General features: G+C 40.1%; 1 protein-coding gene across 1 annotated transcript in view; it reads left to right on the plus strand.

Moving 5' to 3' along the window:
• Nucleotides 1-202: 202 nt before the first annotated feature.
• Nucleotides 203-17,923, plus strand: part of fbxo41 (F-box protein 41) — a 57,222-nt gene continuing 39,501 nt past the window's right edge. The window contains exons 1-3 of the mRNA XM_042396990.1: nt 203-323; nt 15,149-15,946; nt 17,238-17,467. Coding sequence (XP_042252924.1) covers nt 15,398-15,946; nt 17,238-17,467 — 779 coding nt within the window. The 5' untranslated portion in view covers nt 203-323; nt 15,149-15,397. The remainder of the gene's footprint in view (nt 324-15,148; nt 15,947-17,237; nt 17,468-17,923) is intronic.

Genomic DNA, 17,923 nt, shown 5'->3' on the forward strand with positions numbered 1-17,923 from the left:
CTCTCTCTCCTCCTCCTCTCTTTCTCCTCTCTCTCTCCTCCCTCCTCTCTCTCTCACTCTCTCTCCCTCCTCTCTCACCCCTCTCTTTCTCCTCTCTCTCTCTCACGCTCTCTCTCTCCCCCTCCTCTCTCTCTCTCTCTCTCTCTCTCTCTCTCTCTCTCTCTCTCTCTCTCCTCCTCCTCCCTCCTCTCCGTCTCTCCTCCCTGGTCGTCCTCTGCAGGCCTGCTGCTCTCTGCTGCAGAGAGGGGCTGCGTGACGTCAGTGAAGGCTGGAGCGGTTCCTTGGTTGGAGCGGAGGAAAAAAAATGGGGAGAAGATTGCTAGGTGAGTGAGACGCGTATTTCTTTCCTTTTTTAACCCCCTCTTTCGATCACGTTCGTGTCGGCGTGTGTGTGCGTGTGCTGTGTATGTTTTCAATTGTCGCTTCATTGACGCCGCTGCTCCTGTGCAACGAATTTATGCAACGTCGGGGAGTCCAGCGATGAGCCAGTGCTGCCGTGAAAACAGCAGAAAATCGGGCATATGCCAGGCTGTCGCCCTTTCCTCAGAGAGGGCACAGCTGCTGCCATCAGCATCGGCGTCAATTAACCTGACTCCAGGCCTGTTTGTACATTTAAGTCGTTACGGTAGCGTTCACAGCTCCAAGATGACATTTGGTGATGCCGCTCGTCCACACCCACATGATACGCTGCTTGTGATTGATCCATGTGCAGTGCAGATATGAAGATCAATATTTTTTTTAGTGCTGAATGTGTCAATGTTTACTGTCACTGTGTTAAGCAGTTGTTAATCTAAAGCCTGAATCAGCTTTGGGACTTTGAGACCGGCCTATTTGGCCTGGATGTGTGGGGGACTGAACCTGCTTATTGCTGCATGTAGAAAAATTCAAATGTCCTCCAGTGCAACTTAAACATGTCTATATGATGCATACGCAGCTTTTAAACTGTGATTTCATACACATTTTTTTTATCATAACATACATGAATTCATAACTGGAGTCTTCAGGTTTTGCACACATTTGTATTCAAGAGGAAATCATGACTCTGTAATATCTCAGATAATAATATTCCCATGGGACCCCTCAAACTCTCCTGGTGTGCCACCAGCTCTTGAAGCAGCACACTGCTGAAGTGAAAAGGCTGCTGGAGTTTGGGAAACTGTCATGTGACTACAGTGCATGGAGAAAACTGACTCAGGGAGGCAGTGGGCCTTAGTTTATATGCTGCTGTGTTGGTAGAAATCAGATGTGACAAAAGTTGGAGCAGTCATGCTGAAAAGAGGAGGAAAAAATAAAAGACTAAAAGCAAAAAAAACAAACTAGATTTAGTTAGAGATTAGATTTAAGTGCCTTAGATAGCTAAGATATTAAGTCATCGACTGCTTGTTTTGTAAAGGAAGAATTGCATTCTGCATCTGCACTGCAGCAGTATACATCATGCATGCACATGCTACGTGCATGTGTGCAGTCCCCATGACAAGCAGCTTCATTCACTGGCTTTGTGATAGCGTACCTGCAGATTCCAGCCGTCACGTAAATGTCACTGCAGACAGATAGTTTCTCGATGATCACATGATGTGAGGAAGGAACTCAAGACTGCTGCAGAATATTTTACTGTATAATGTGCTGCCTTTAGCATTGAATCTTCTTACCCGGGTGTGTGTGTGTGTATGGTTATGTTATTGTGTGCATGCGTGTTTGTGCCTGTTTTCATTCAGGAAGCATGTGTGCTCTTAAAACTGCGATAGTGAATCCCATATTCATTATTCACAGTCCCACAGCAGATAGAAATCCTCTGCCGTTAGAAAAAAAGATATGAATGTGTGTTTACTCGTGCCATTTTGGAGCAGCGAGGGGAGATGGTTTTGTTTACAATTCGATTGATCTTGGACAATGTCTTTTTTGCCACGTTGTACACATTTTCTCCTAGCTTTATGTATGTACTCAGGGATCTATATCTATCTATCTATCTATCTATCTATCTATCTATCTATCTATCTATTTGAATGTGGGGTTCATGGATCTGACAGGGATTCAGATGAAGAGTTGAATCTCTCTGTCAGGGTGCTGGGAGTCAGAGTGCGCATACTAGTGAGCTACATTCACACTGAATTTCACACATCCTGCAGGTATTGTTTATTATTAAGTGCGGCTCCTGACACTTGTGCGACATATTTAAAGGATGCAGGCTGATATTCTATATTTTTGTTATTGTCTACAAATCCCATGAAATGTGACTTCTCTAACCTTTCTGTGGCTCTCAGCTTCAACAGAAGATGTAAATCATGTCTTTCTTTTTTTTGTTTTTTAAATTGCGTAAAACAGCCGGTCACTGTAGTTGTATCGACTCCAAAAAAAACTACCATGCCCATCATGCTCATGACACAACAGTGGAGGTCTATGGCACAGAGGAATAAACTGTATTGAGCTTTGGCTACACAGGCAATTCTTGTTAGTGGGATCAATTCATCATGGGTTTGGTGCCTTTCATGGGGTTTGTTGACTATAAGACTCATAGAATATAAGACATAGTTTTCAAAGTACAGCACTCTCTCCCCTCACAATTCTGGTTTGAACAGTTTTGTGCCTAATGTGGTACTTCTTATTTAACTAATCTCTTATGATCAGACTGTTTTCCCCTTTAGCTAATCATTAATTTAGTCTCAGTATTCACTTCTATTACAACAAGACTGTGTTTGTGCCCATGCACAGCTGGCTCTGGCATCTCCCCGCCGTTCTGTTATTGTTGCGCCTGCCTGTAAAATGGTGTTCATCCAACCATCACATAGAGATCAAAGATCAGGCTCATGATTCTGGCCTTAGGGCATTCAAACTCTTTTGACAGCCCATGTCTGCCTAAAACCGTATGTAGAAAAACACTGATGTGTAAATAATGTGTAACTAACTAATGTGTATTACTCATGCAATATTTACTCACTCTTCTTTATTATTAAAGGCTTTTTGAACCATTGGACAACAACATGTGTTTTATGATTGTCTAGGGGTGTAACAGCTCATGTATTCGTCTCAAACCGTTCGGTACAGGATGTTCAGTTCTGTACATGACTGTCCTTGGTTCGGTATGCTCCGTGACCCAAACGTTTACTGTCAAAATAGTTTAATAGTCCACTTACTAAACAATAATTCTAGCACTAGAGTTCCACCCAGAACGTTTTGGCAGTGCACCACTTAGCTGTAGCATGCAAGTAGCATGCTCATGGATGTATGCTCGCTGGCTTAGCCAAGTTACCCTGGTTACCCATGCTCATTAAGTGTTGCTGCTGTCATTATTATTAAGATATGTGCTATTGTCCCCGTATTTAAATGATATCGCATCTCCTCATCCCCCTCCCCTCCCTGTGACGGTCGCCTTTGAGTGAAGCCATTCGGAACAACTATAAACACATTTAATTTCTGACATGGTCAGACAGCATGTCATAAGAACCAGTTCTGAATGACCACAAATCACCATAAAACCATTGTGTCCTGACTCCTTGCAGGAAACAGAAAGGTTGTTTTCCTTTTCCACTGCAGCACAACTGAACAGTTTCAGTAATAGTTACGGCCAATGAGCCATTGTTGAATGTTTATATTTTTAAAAATAAAGGAGCAAAATATCATTTTCTTCCTTTCTGTTTTTTTTCTGCTGTACCAAACCGTGCCCCCAAAACTGAGGAACATACCGGACCGTGAATTTTGTGTACCGTTACACCTCTATGATTGGCATGTTATCTAATTTTATTAACTGCTCTCTTATTGGAAGTCTCTCATCCTTGTTAGACAGAGCTCCATATGTCAGCTCTGTTGATATAGGAAATGTTTAATGTGCACTGATTTCCTCATTTCTCTACCAGCAATGTGCCACTGCAGGCTCAGGATTAATGAGTATAAGAGGACCTCAGAGACGGTCAAAATGCAACCACAAATCACAGAGGCCATTTTCTGCATCATTTCCCACAGACTACCTTTATAGAAGCTACCTTCCTGATCTTGTTTAGACTAACACAGGGGGCTTAATGTACGTACATAAGAAGCTTTCTTGTATTCTTTTAAGAGGATATGAAAGACTGAGAACCTACAATGTCTTATCCAGCTCAGGTTGGATAAAATTGTATGACTCAATAGAAGTGACACATGTATCATATGTCTTCATACAACTTCATTAATATAGTTTCCATTACTTATACGTAGAAATAAACAACCTGGACTGGGCTGTATGCCTTGTATACTCTCAACAGTTAATTCATCCTGTAATTGTACTGCCAAAATCCATAGTGATCACAGCAGGGACCAGTGCTATTAGTGTGTTTAACAACAGTTTCCTGGCATGCATTGTTGATAAATGTATACTGGAAGATAGTTGTTTCTGTGAACGGCCATCTGGATCAATAGTAGACAGTGGTGAGCGGGGGAATGAGTCTGTCTGTCAGCTCACATTTGTGAAAGTCATTCAGTCTCATTCACTATCCGAGCCTCGTTCTGCGCTGTGCAGCTTTAGCTTTTTTGTTGTGTTCCTTCTCATTGTGGTGACTGAATGCTAATACTGCATCAATGGGTGCTGGTTGAGGCTATGGCATAAAATATGAAAAAGCATTTACATAGTGTCTATGTTTGTCTTTGTAATAATGAAGTAATGGCTATACAATAGTCAACAACAACTGTGTTTTAAATAGTCACGGGGAACTTTACTGTACCAATGTTTTGTTTTTTTCTTTCTGGAAATTATATTTTAAAAAATTGGGTTCATTTTATAATTGAGGAGGCAATTACGTACTATTAAAACATAATTTTATGGACTCTTGTGTTTTACAGTGAACCTGTTACTTTAAGAAAGTGTTCATCACGGGTTGTTTGTAGCCTTGATGTTGCTAAGCTAGCACATTCCTACAGTCTACAGTGTGTCTGGTTAAGTTTGTTAGGCCCGCTAGTGTCAGCTCATGTTCTGTATTTTACTGGAGGAAATAAATTCCTAAAGAGTTGAAACAAGGGGAGAGTGTATCACAACGTTTAATATTAAGCAAAGTTACAGCAGAAAGAATCATAATGTCAAGCTGCCAAGAAATTTAGTGTTACATAATTTTATGTTAGAGGAGTGTATGAGTAAGGAAGGAATGCCACACAGGTGAGATTTATGGTTTATTAGAAGTACTTTCAAACAATATATTTAAACATTATAAGAGAAAAAGGATTTAAGTATAAGGACAAGTATAGAGCAAATGTCTCCTCAACTATAAGTAGGAACAGGACAAAGCTGCTACTATAAACACGGTCATAAAGCAGCTTGTCACTGAATGGGAGAAGCCTCTTAACAGAATCAAATGCACAATTTACTCCTTTGAGTATCATTTGCTACAGACTACAGCACCCAGATGTTTTAGCAACTACTTAGACTTGAAACTATACATTTGTGACCCATTTTTAAAGGGGACATGTGCTTTTTGTGATTTTCTGTTATTTATATGATGTCAGATATCTATGGTAAATGGATTGCACTTTTATAGTGCCTTTCTAGTCTTCCGACCACTCAAAGCGCTTTTACATTACAAGCCACATTCACACACATTGATGGCGGCAAACTACCATGCAGGGTGCTGGCGCAGCCATCGGGAGCAATTTGGGGTTCAGTATCTTGCCCAAGGACACTTCAACATGTGGACTGGAGGAGCTGAGAATCGAACCGCCAATCTCTTGATTAGTGGACGACCTGTTCTACCTCCTGAGCCACAGCCGCCCCATCTATGCTAAACATAGTCAAAGTTCCAAAACTTGAGGTTAATGTATGTAGAAATGCTCCCTGCAAGTCAAAAGCTTAGACTTCAACCTGCTCTGAGCGCTTTCTTGGATCAGATTTCGGCTCAGACATGTACGGATTTATCTGAGAAGTTGACATTTTGAGTAAAGAACAAGCAAACATTGTGAAATCCTCCTACTATAGTTTGTTGCATAGTTTGTTGACGTAGCTTCAGCAGCCAGTGGAAGTCTGCTGAGGGGTAGCTTCCAAGAGCTGGCCAATCAGAACAGAGTGGCCTCAGCGGGAGGGGGGCCTTAAAGAGACAGGAGATAAAACAGCCTGTTTCTGACAGAGGCTAAACTGAGGGGCAGCGTAAAGGGTCAGTATGAGTTAAATAAGGAGTTTGTATAATCATACAAAGCTATTCCAGTAGATCCCCAGATTAAAAATATAGACCTAGAAATATGCATAATACATCCCCTTTAAAGATTTTCTCTTAGGGAAGTCAGAAAGAGAATCAGATTAAAGTATTGTTGATTTTAGTCTTTTCATGGGATTTGACAACAAGATAAATATAGAAGAGCACCAACATGATCCTATGATGCAAACATTAATGGAGATGGTAAAATGAAAAAATGTTATAAATGTAACTTTTCCCCTTTCAATATATGTGTCTGTTAAAGCAGTAACACTGAACTAGAATAAAACACTTCTTCAAAAGGGTGACTCTCTGTATAATGACTCAAGTGTGTTGAATCTTTTTCAACCTAAGTGGTTAGTTTTGCCCTTTGCTGTCAGGTGAGCAGCCCCGGGCTGTGAGATTGTCCTGTCATGGGAGTCCCATGGCTTATTCAGGGCTAATACACTTTGACATGCTCATGTAGGAGACTAGAAGGCATTTGGAGCATTCACTAAACCTCTCATTCAGTTTATAAAGGAGTCTATACACAGTAGTGCGGCCTGTCCCGATGACATGTCAAAGCTCTGAAGGCTTTTTATCCGTGTCAACTACCATCAGAAGGCTTTCCGTCTTTAAATATATTTAGCGTTGATGCTATCATATGCCGTGCAGAGCAAACTAGAGCTGAAAATAATTTTATCACAACATTTCACGTCTTTATTTACTTGGATATACCGCTTTATCACAGCATTGACTGTGAAAACATTGTGGGAGGAGCACGTTTTCCACATGAAAAATACCAGCAGTGATAAGAGCTCCATTGCTGAGGCGTAGGCTGATGCTCGTGTCACACCTCTCAAACAGTCTTGGCACCTCCAGTATTATGTACAGTAGCGTTCCGCTAAATGCCAGTTCGAGTTCAGTGCTGCAGCATCTCTGGGTGAAGCTTTGCAGAGGACCAGCATGATGGCTGCGATGCACCTTGACTCACTCTCTTCCTCACACCTCCAAACAAAACAAGTGTGTATCAGACACCACAGGCACACGGGAATAAATCCCACCTGACTGTGTGATAGAGCATCAGAATGATGAACCAAGATTGTGTGAGGCTGAACGGCATTGTCACTTTTATTATTTATGATTGAATTCAGACCGTTTTGGTTCGTTTGGTGTTCATCCTTTAGAGCTGAACTCTTAACGGTCACGTCATTAGTATAGCCTGAGGGCGAGCTGATGTTTTATGCATATGGTGCAGAGTTAAAAAAAATTCTGTTGCAATGACTGCACCACAGGACACTGTATCTTCAGACAGATAAAGTAAAGAGTTTGAATGAAATAATTAGTTATAGCTGGGGTTATTGTGCCTCCGTGCTTCTAGTAATGGCAGCTGGTGTTTTTAAAGTACTTAAAATGTAAGCACAGTCGTTACATTCATGTCATTAGTTGCTTGGTTCTCTTTATGTCTTCAGCAATGATACTTCTATCGTGAGATCCATCAATGCTGAACTAATATAAAATATTTTCAGAAATAATCTCCCTCTATTCAATAATCAGTGTTCTGTAAAAACTAGGCAAAGTCATCTGTAATTACGGTGATTTGAGAAACAAACAAAGAGAAAGCTTAAAGTTTTTGGACACACACATTCATTTTCTATCTTGTTAGTGCCAACACCTCCAGAGAACATTGGCATCCAAGTTAGGTTATTTATTTTGTCTCAGAGGACGAAATGAAAACCCACTTAGATCTAATAAATCAACAATGAATCACAAAATGCCGAATGGTTAAATACAGTATCAAAGTATACAGAGAGAAAGTTTGTAGATTTGTGAAATCTCCTCTCTTATATCAAGGGTGTTGTGAGAGGGGAAAACTTTTTTGAGAAGAGAAGTATAAGTAGAGAGACTTGAAAAGAGAATGACCTTGTAGGCTGAGTCAAATAGGGATAACCCACTGGGATGGTTGTGCCTGCAGTGGGTGTTGGGGTAAAATATTAAAATGAATAGTAGCATGGACGTGCAGAGCTTGTGGTTAGACACTGATGTTACAGACATTACCCTCTTTCTTCTACTTTTTACTTAATAAAAAAAGCACACAGCAAGTGCAATCTCTGTGTTTATATGTGGAGATGTAATGAAGCATCCTGTGCCTCCTAATCAAAGCTGATTAAATACTGCTGAGTGCACAAAGTGATAGCCAGGGACCACACAGTGTTTAAGACTAAAAGATGCAATAATATGAGCAGGGAGTGAGAATGTATTGAGATATTTGTCTTTGATGATTTCTGATAAAAAAAATATCAGATTTAGCCAAATAATTGATACCTGCCTTGACATTATTGTGAGAAGTGTTTCCAGCTGGGACCTAAACACAAAAATCACATGAGGTACATTATTATGAAGTATTTAGACATATAAACATAATTGCAGCTAAAAATGCGATTGAGTGTTTATTCATTCTTGATTAGGGCTGGGTGATATGGTTGTTATCAGATGGACTGCATTTATACTGCATTTTTTGTACAAAAGCACTCCACAGTGTGCCTCTCATTCACCCACATAAACATCAATAATAATAACAGATTTCATTTGTACTGCACTTTTCATTCATAGTGAAACTCAAGGTGCTACAGTATTAATAACGTAGAACACATAACAAAAGAAAATAGTAATAAGAGTAAGCATGAAAAACCTTTCTGGCGTTTTTAGGCCTTTTTTTAAAAGAGTCTAGGGTCTGTGCTGCCTTCAGATGGTTAGGATGACTGTTCCACAAGCGTGGTGCAGCAGAGCAGAAGGCTCGATCCCCCATGGTGCGGAACTTAGTATTCAGGGCCCGGAGGAGCAAGCTGCTGGCAGATCTGAGGGTGCGGGTGGAGGTTTGTGGTATGATCAGTTCCTGTAGGTAGGGAGGCGCATGTCTGTTGATGGATTTGTATGTGAGTGGTGGTAGAGCTGCCATGTAAGGCAGTGGTTTGGCACAGGAGCAATTGGAGTTCAGTTGGAACCACAAACTCTGCAGCCAATAGCTGACCTGCTGTACCTCCTGAGCCACATCCGTTTCTAATTATTATTATTATTAATAAATATTTTTACAAAATGGATTTATATCAAAATATGGCAACTTATGTAAAATCACATATAAAATACAGGGTTTCTGTCTGGTCATTGGTTAGTGGTGGTAAAGATGAGAGAGCTCTTCTTTAATTGAACTCTTTGAGTCATGGATACAAACAACACAGAGCTACAGATGTAAGTCCAGCTGTTCAATATCTAACCTTAAACTAACTTCCTCCTGATGCAGACTTTGTTAGTTAAATATGTGTCCAGCTGGTGATCATCAAACTAACTTTAGCCTGTGGTCCGACCACTAGGAGAGCAGGGACTTGTTCTCTCACATCTGTACCTGAATGTGACTGACTGAGCTGTTAGCCTCAACTTTTCACACTTCTTCTCGTCTCTTTTTTCCCCAACATGCTGCTTGAAATAATTATTGCGAAACCAACGTACAGTGTGATCGATCAGTGAAGCTGGATGATATTCTAAACAGTCGTCTCACCCCGCAAAGTTGTGGCCTTTACTGTGAGATGTAACACATCTGCACGTTTTCCCTGAAGCTTTATGTACTATCTCATAAAAATGTGACAACAACTTCTGACGTTAGCGGAGGCACTCTTTATTTCAGTGTGTCTCCACTTTGATACACTGCTGGAAACCCTGAAATAAGTTGATATAATTAATTTACCTCAATAATTCATTTTTAGTTTTGGAATAATATATTTAGACAACATAATTTTTTAAAACGATAACATAATATGATCAACAATAACAATAATACCGACATATTGCTCAGTTCTAACAGCTAAATACAAACAGTCTCCTCATCAGCAGTGTGGGAGCATTTGTGGCCTGCTTGTAAACTTGAAGTTCTGTTATGTGGCACGACTATGTGGAGCTGCCAATTTGCAAAGTTGGTCAGTACAACTGAAAGAATTTTAAACTAATTTTTTTAGTTGCTATAATGCTCTCTCAGCTACCAATTACTTTACTTGTGGAGTTTTTCTTCATCTAAATATAGAGTCTAATGACAGAGGTTGTTGTATGCTGAATGTATTTTGTTATTTTGGGTTATATAAATAAAATTGACTTGACTTGATAACTCCTTTACAATTTGTAAACCTCTTATACTACTACTCTTATGCTATACTATACTCTATATACCCTTCCTCACCACTGTTAAACACTTCCACTCTGTCTGTCCACTTCTTCGATCTTCCTCACACCCACACGTCTGCTTCAGCTGCCTGTTTACTTTTCCACTTTTGTTCTTTATCATCACCTTTCTATTCTCTGTCTGTCTGACAGTATTCGCCTGTGACTCCTTCCTGACTTTATGGACAGAAACCTTTTTCTTTAGAAATGGACTGGCAACCTCTGTAGACCAGCCTCCATTTTTAAAGACCCCTCGACCTCAGCTATCTGCCCTGATGTAAACAGATAAGGAGCCTGTTAGTCCTGATCATTGACTGTATATAAAGATGGACATGGCGTCTCCACTTCCTACCGTGATGCAAAAGTTAAGCCAAAATATCTCCTGTCCTGGAGCTGCCATCTTGCTTGTGTGATGTCATTTGGAGCCTGATGGAGGTTTGAGAGTGGCTGTCAGAGCTGTCAATCGTGATGTCACACCCACTTTTTATATCGTCAAATAACTAATTAAAAACAAACTTATCAGAAAATTGAGCACTTAGACAAACATCAGCATAATAAGAACTAGGCTACCCAAAATGACAGAAATCATCTTTGGGAAAAATGTATTTGACGTGTACTTTAGTTTAGTTAGTTTTTTAGTTTGGCTCATGTCCCAGCCGGTAACATGGAGGGGGCGGGATTTATGACCTATACTGCAGCCAGCCACCAGGGGGCAATCAAGATGTTTTGCTCCTGATACCTTCACTCTCGCTCATGACCTTGTCTTTAAGAGCCATGGTTGAATTGAAGCTCGTGCTGTTTCATGTAGGTCTATATGGCTTGTTTAGTCCAAATTTAATGTCGTGTTTGACCGCCTGAAAGCTTGTATGGGACTGACAGACAAATGAAAATGAGATTGTTACTGTTGTCCAGCGAAGAGCCTTTAAAAACTGTCTTTCCATTAAAAGTTGGCCAAATAAGTTCACTCATGGAACGAAAATAAAACAGCCAATTAGGGTGATATTGTTGATGGCCTGTCATGTCAGTCGAGAATTTGGCCCATAGCGGTAATCTGGATCTTTAATAATGTCTGTGTATTCCCGTCACCCATGGAATAACATATGTCAAGGACAACTGACCGACAGAAAAACTGCTGTCCATATGTGTGCAGAAGAAAGATTTACTGCACTTTTCAACGCTAAATACTATGCAGCTTCCTGTGACATGTTGTTATAGCACAAAGTGGAGGCTTTGTGGAATCATTACAGAGCCGGTCTATGCATGTTTGTATCCCAAAATAGTGCTATAACACGAAATGTGGCTGTGGGATTGTGGCAGATGTGTCTCTCGTGGGTGCATGAAGTAGGAAGAAGCCTTGTGCTTTTCCTGCACTATTCTGCCCCCTTTGCTTAAAGGACTTGTGTGTATATTTTATCAGCGTTAGGTCACACAACCTGTCAGTTGAAATTTAAAAGATAGATACCACTGCATCTTGAAGACAGATTTCTTTAAGGCTCATGGCTTTTGGAGTGGATTGTTTTAAAATGAGTGTCTGTTTGTTCTCATACATTATACTGTTGTGTTGTTAACTGTGTTGATGTTTTCTAGGAGACTTGGACTGGTCTGATCTGCCTTCTCCTATCCCATATTTTGCCCTCTGTTGTAGATAAAAATCACTTATTTTTTCCTATTTATAACCTATCTCACCTTTTTTAAACATGGAACTTTTAAAATTTCTACTTTTCATTTGTATTCAGTAGATGTTGGATTATATGTCTCATTTTAAGGATTTGTTTAATCAGTCATTTAATTTGATTGGTTATTTCAAGTATTTGGTTCATAGTGTAAATTTTATGCGTCACAAAGGTCCATAAATGAATTGTTGTATCTCTAATGAGCGCAGCGTGCAGGGATTCAATTTCAACTCATTATTTTCTTTTGTATGTCCCCATGCATCAAAGATTTGTTTTTTCCTGCTGCAACAGCTCACTGTTCACTTCAGTTCATGGTAAGGACCGCTAAGAACATGCCTCCTATAATAGAAAATTAAGGGGGCAAATAAAAAAGGAGACTGAAGGCCATCGCTATCTGTGTCTCATGTGTAACACACGCTTCCACTATTTACCAGTCCACAATAAAACATTAAAGGCAGTCCTCTGGGGCGTCTCAGCTGAGCTCCATTGGCAGGATGTTGACATGTGGCTACCAAGCAGCCTCACTTTCTTCCATTTCCTGCCTGGTTAAATACCTCACTTAGTAATTTTAAGCAGATGGGAATGCCTGCTGTCTGCAGTGTAGTGACTGCATCTGTGAAATCCTCCTCCTTTAATAAGTGGGCACGGCTTGCCAGTACACTCCCTATTCCAGCCTCACCAGACTTCTAATAACAGTCTCAGTGACTTATGGGGATTTCCATTGTACGAGCGCTCTGTGAAGAACAGCCTGCATCTGTGATTTGTGATTGCACTCCAGTCTCGGATTGGTGCACAATGATGTCTCCGCCCAACTGATAGAGTCATGTTTAAATACGGACCGCGTTCACTGCACTACATGGATGATAACTGAAATGAAGACCATGTGGACTGTAAGATCTGGGCTTTAATGTTATTGGTTTTTGAAGCAGTACCCACTGGGTTGCTGATCTTAAAAAAAAAAGGTAAACTACAATAATATTCAATATTTTGCAATACTTGACAGTCAGGATCTTTGTTCCAGTGGGCTTAGCAAGATTAAACATGATGTAGGATGAGTTCTGCAGAGTTTTATGGATCTATGAACAAACATTTAATTGTCACAATGGACAAGGACACTTGAATCACATTGTTCTTAAACAGCTGCCCATATAAAAAGCCTCTAACCTAAATAATAAAATGTTGATAATTTTGTGTAGATGATATAGCTATCAACTAAATTTAAACAAAAGTTTTGAACCTTTACTGGTATGCCATGATGTTAGTTTAGATTTTAGATATCAACAGGGGAACTTTACCACAAAAATAATCACATGATTTTATAGTTTAGGATACTTTTTACTTGTTGGCATGAAGTGTCTTTGAGTTTCTTTAAAAACGCTCTATAAATAAAATGTACTATTATTGTAATTATTATCATTATATCACAGATTTAGTTTGATGCCCGTCTAGATACAAAGAGATAGTACGTTAAACATAAGTTAACACATGAATCGTGTGTTATGCAATGTTAAGACAAGATGCACTCTTCCATGTCAAAAACTCAAAAGCAAGTTTTTATTTATTTGTTTGAAAGCACTGGTGTCTGATTCTGACCTTAAGATCATAGACCAAAAACGATTTCTCACTGCAGTGCTTGATTAAAGGATTGCACTTTGATTAGAGCGATTCATGCAGGGGAATCTATGATCATAGGATGCTGACATACTGAATTATTTTGATATAATAAATCAGGAGCAGCAACTGCTGGCTAATTGGATAAACAATGCTCTTGCTCTTCACTCTCTTCAGCATCTACATATTAGATAGAGATTCTGAATGTCCTATTAACAGATCCCACAATACTCAATGCAGGAGTCATTGTTATTCAGAAATGTGTCCAAGGAAAACAGTTGAATTACATGTTTTGTTTGTCTTTAAATTTTTGTTGAGCATTTAACTGACTAGTCCTCACCTTTGAGGTATTTAAAAAATAAAAAAAACAGAATTCAAGGCTTACAAGGAACTACAGTACAGAAGCAACGGTTGGATTAGGAGCCGACTCAGATAGTGGACATTTTTCCTCAGGATTACCAGATCCCCTTGTGAAGGACTTAAAGCATTGTCCGGCTCGACCTTGTAGACTTCAGACTTGAAAATGATGTCGGCGCTCGCAAGCACTCTCACTAATGGATCCATTTCCCATTTCCCCAGTCTTCCCCCAGCAGTCTTCCTCTGAGTATTTCAGAGTACAACCTAAGAGTAGTTTACTTCTTAACCCTTAGTGAGGTACAGGTCTTATGTTCTTGACCACTAAACTTATAGATCAATATTCCTAGTAAGAGAGTTCAGACAGAGCCAACTGATGTCTCCTTGTCCACTAAATAATGAAAGATGAACTGCTATTTTTTTTACAGCTACTATTAATTTATGTTAATCCTGACATTTTTCATGTAAATGTCAAAAATAATTATGTTTGTAATTAATACATATATGTTAGTTATTCATTCACATTATATTCCAGCCATCCCCATAAACAGTAAAACACATTTAATTTGTTAGGTAATGACTGTAGGCAATAATAAAAAACTTAATTTTCACTTTTTGAAAGACATTCTGTTATTCGACGATAGTTGCGCATAAATTTGTCTGTTTGTCTGATTTCTGTCTTTGTTTACAATTCACAAAATGTTTTTGAAAAAAATGTCTGCCCAACCTTCATGGGGTATACGTATATACATATGAACAAAGAGAAGAACTCCAGCACGCTGCCTTGCCTTCGGTTGTCCGAGGACAGATCAAAACGTTGTGATCTAATTAATATTTCAGCAGTAAGCGAGACAGTGTGTGGGAGTTCTCCTCTTTGTTTACAATTCTCTAATGGTTCACTGAAAGTTAATTTTCAACTTTTTCCGCTCAAATGAAAGAAGAAAAGGAAACAGTTTCAATCAACTGTTGTAGGAGTTTGTAAATTAACAGGATGTGCCTCGCCGATTTTCCCCGATGTATTGCTTTGTTATTACACCAGCCTCTCTTAACAACCTTCTGTCAGCAATTTATTTAGCTTAATTGCGCCTTTGTCCAGTTGATTCTCATCTGATTTTAAACCAAAATTACACTTTAATTCACAGTTTGAAGCACTTAACCTCTCTCCCTCTGTTTTAGGACCTCAGCCAGGGGAACCACCGAAGATGAAGTGAAAAGAGCAGCTGAATGTAGCCACTATGTGTGGTCATGTGACTGAGCTGGGCTCTGCCATTGCACGCAGGATTTCTGTTCCTCCAGCTGACGACCCCTAGTTGTTCTGTTTTCACCATGAGAGGATCCGTCAAGTGCTTGACCTTTGTGCCCTCATACTGGCGCTACCGTTGTGTTGCGTGAGCGCCTCCTCCCCTCCAGCAGTTATTGCACGGAATGGCCTCTCTGGACCTGCCATACCGCTGTCCTCGCTGCGGGGAGCACAAGCGCTTCCGAAGCCTGTCGTCCTTGCGCGCCCACCTGGAGTACAACCACACGTACGAGACCCTCTACGTCCTTTCCAAATCCAACAGTGTATGCGACGCCGCTGCTCTGCTGCCCCTAGTGGCTGAGGGAGCTCTCCTCACGCCTGCCAACAACAACGACCCCTTTGAGCCGCTACGGCCTTCAGCTTTAAAGGAGCGACGCTTCCCTTGCCGTGAGCTTCCTTGTGCGGACGACCTTAGTTTGACGCCGGCTAGCTCCAACACTGCAGCTCGATATATTCCCAATGTGGAGTTTCCCCTGGGGGAGATTTTTATGAAGAAAGCCATGACATCCGCAGACCCCGGTCCCCATGGAAACCCCAGCACCGCTGTAGCAGTGGCAGCTAATGTAGCAGCTAGTGCAGTGGAAGCAGCCTATGAGGAAGGCCTGGCCAGGCTGAAGGCGCGGGCGTTTGAACGGCTGGAGCTGGATGAGAGGCTGGAGAAGCTGTCTGAAGAGGTAAATATGATCATTATGGTTATCAGAATCAACTTTATTGGACAAGTACAAAGAATTAGAGCTGTAACGGGAGTCGGTTAATCGATTAGTTGACTGGCAGACAATTAATCGTCAACTTCTGTGATAATCGATTAATCATTTTGAGTCATTGTCCAATAATGTGAAAATTCTCTTTATCCAGCCTCTTAAATGTGAATATTTTCTGGTTTCTTTAGTCTTCTATGACAGTAAACTGAATATTTTTGGGTTGTGGACTGTTGGTTGTAACAAAACATGACATTTCACGTTGCCTCTTGGGCTTTGGGATCAGTGATGGACATTTTTCATCATTTTATAGATCAGAATCTTACACATTAGAACGACTAATCGAGAAAACAAATAACAGATTCATCGATAATGAAAATAATTGTTAGTTAAAGCCCTATAAGAAATTTGATTCCAGTTCTCATACAGATACAGATATAGACATACTTAAACATATAGCTGTTATATAAAGTTAAGTGGCAGACAACAAACTATCTATATGCAAGTCAGATTGTTATTTTAAACTGTATATACAGGGTCTTCATACAGGGAAGTGATGACCAACCAACTCCACCCCCCCACTGAGCCATCAGCAGATCTTTTCCTGAAGTTCTCAAGCCGTTCTTGGTCTCTGACATTTACATTTAAAAATCAACATTTCAACTTGAAAAGTTCTGCACTATATGAACAACCAATGAAGAATTGCCAATATGAGAATAATGTAATCACGAAGTTCCCTGCTGACCACGATGGGTATACAGTGAAGTACATCAATTAAGGAATGAATAAAATTTTTTAGCAGATAGAAAAGCTTTGATCAATATTTCTAATTTTTCTATTTCTAGGTTGAAAAAATCATGACTGCACCACTTGCAGTGTATGGTCAACTCCAGTATTACTTTTTTCAATTTGAAATTCTCTATTTTTTTGGCACTGAGTATGAACATAGCATCAGGTCATTATGTGCTGTTCTGTATGTGTTTTTCTGTGTGTAGACATTATAGTGAACACAGCCAGCAAACATCTCCTCAAGTTTGATGTGTCGGGTCAAAAATGATCCTAGAACTAAGAAAAAGTAATTTCCTTAAAACTTATGATGCAGCAAAATATGAATGCAAAACACGGATACGTGAAGGTGTTTGCTGACTGAATTATTTGCTAATTAAAGTGTTAATTATTGTGTCTTAGTTAATGACCTCATCAGCATAACTAGTTCTGTTTCATATGACATGGTGATTAGGCAGCTCAAGGGCCTCTTGTTTTGTAGGTGGAGCAGAAAATAGCGGCCCGTGTAGGCCGCCTTCAGGCAGAGCTGGAGAGGAAGAGCTCCGAACTGGAGCGGGCCAAGCAGGAGAGCGAGCAGCTGAGCCAGGAGAAACAAGACCTGGAGGACAAGGCCTCCGAGCTCTCTCGGCAGGTGGACGTCTCTGTGGAAATGCTAGCTAACCTCAAACAGGACTTGGTGAACAAGGAGGCGGAGCTCAACCACAAACAGCAGTAAGTGATCAACTTTACTCCACCTGTTGAGTTGAGCTGTAGCTGACCTGCTGGTTCTGCTTTCTTGATACCTGAGGAAGTCAAGAAACATTTTTTTGTGTGCTCAGAAAAATAAAAGTAAAAAAGTCCTGCACACAGTTACACTTACAGGTGACCTTCATCAGGTACATGAATTAACATCACAATAGTTTAATATATATCTACATGGATTTAAGGTAATTAGATACAAAAGGCCTTTTTGACCTAATTACCCTGGTGGATATTGGTGTGTTTCCTCAAGGCGTTTTATTTACTAGTCCGGTCCTCTGATTGGATAGTAATAAATGCAGAGATACGCACTCAACTCTTCTTCTTCTGTGCAATGTAATGCATGAGTGCTATAATTTCAAAACCGATACACTAGACAAACTGAAAGTCTGCACACCATGACTCATGCAGAAAATATTCAAATAATAT

Source organism: Thunnus maccoyii, chromosome 2 (genome assembly GCF_910596095.1).
Source record: "Thunnus maccoyii chromosome 2, fThuMac1.1, whole genome shotgun sequence".
Taxonomy (NCBI): Eukaryota; Metazoa; Chordata; class Actinopteri; order Scombriformes; family Scombridae; genus Thunnus; species Thunnus maccoyii.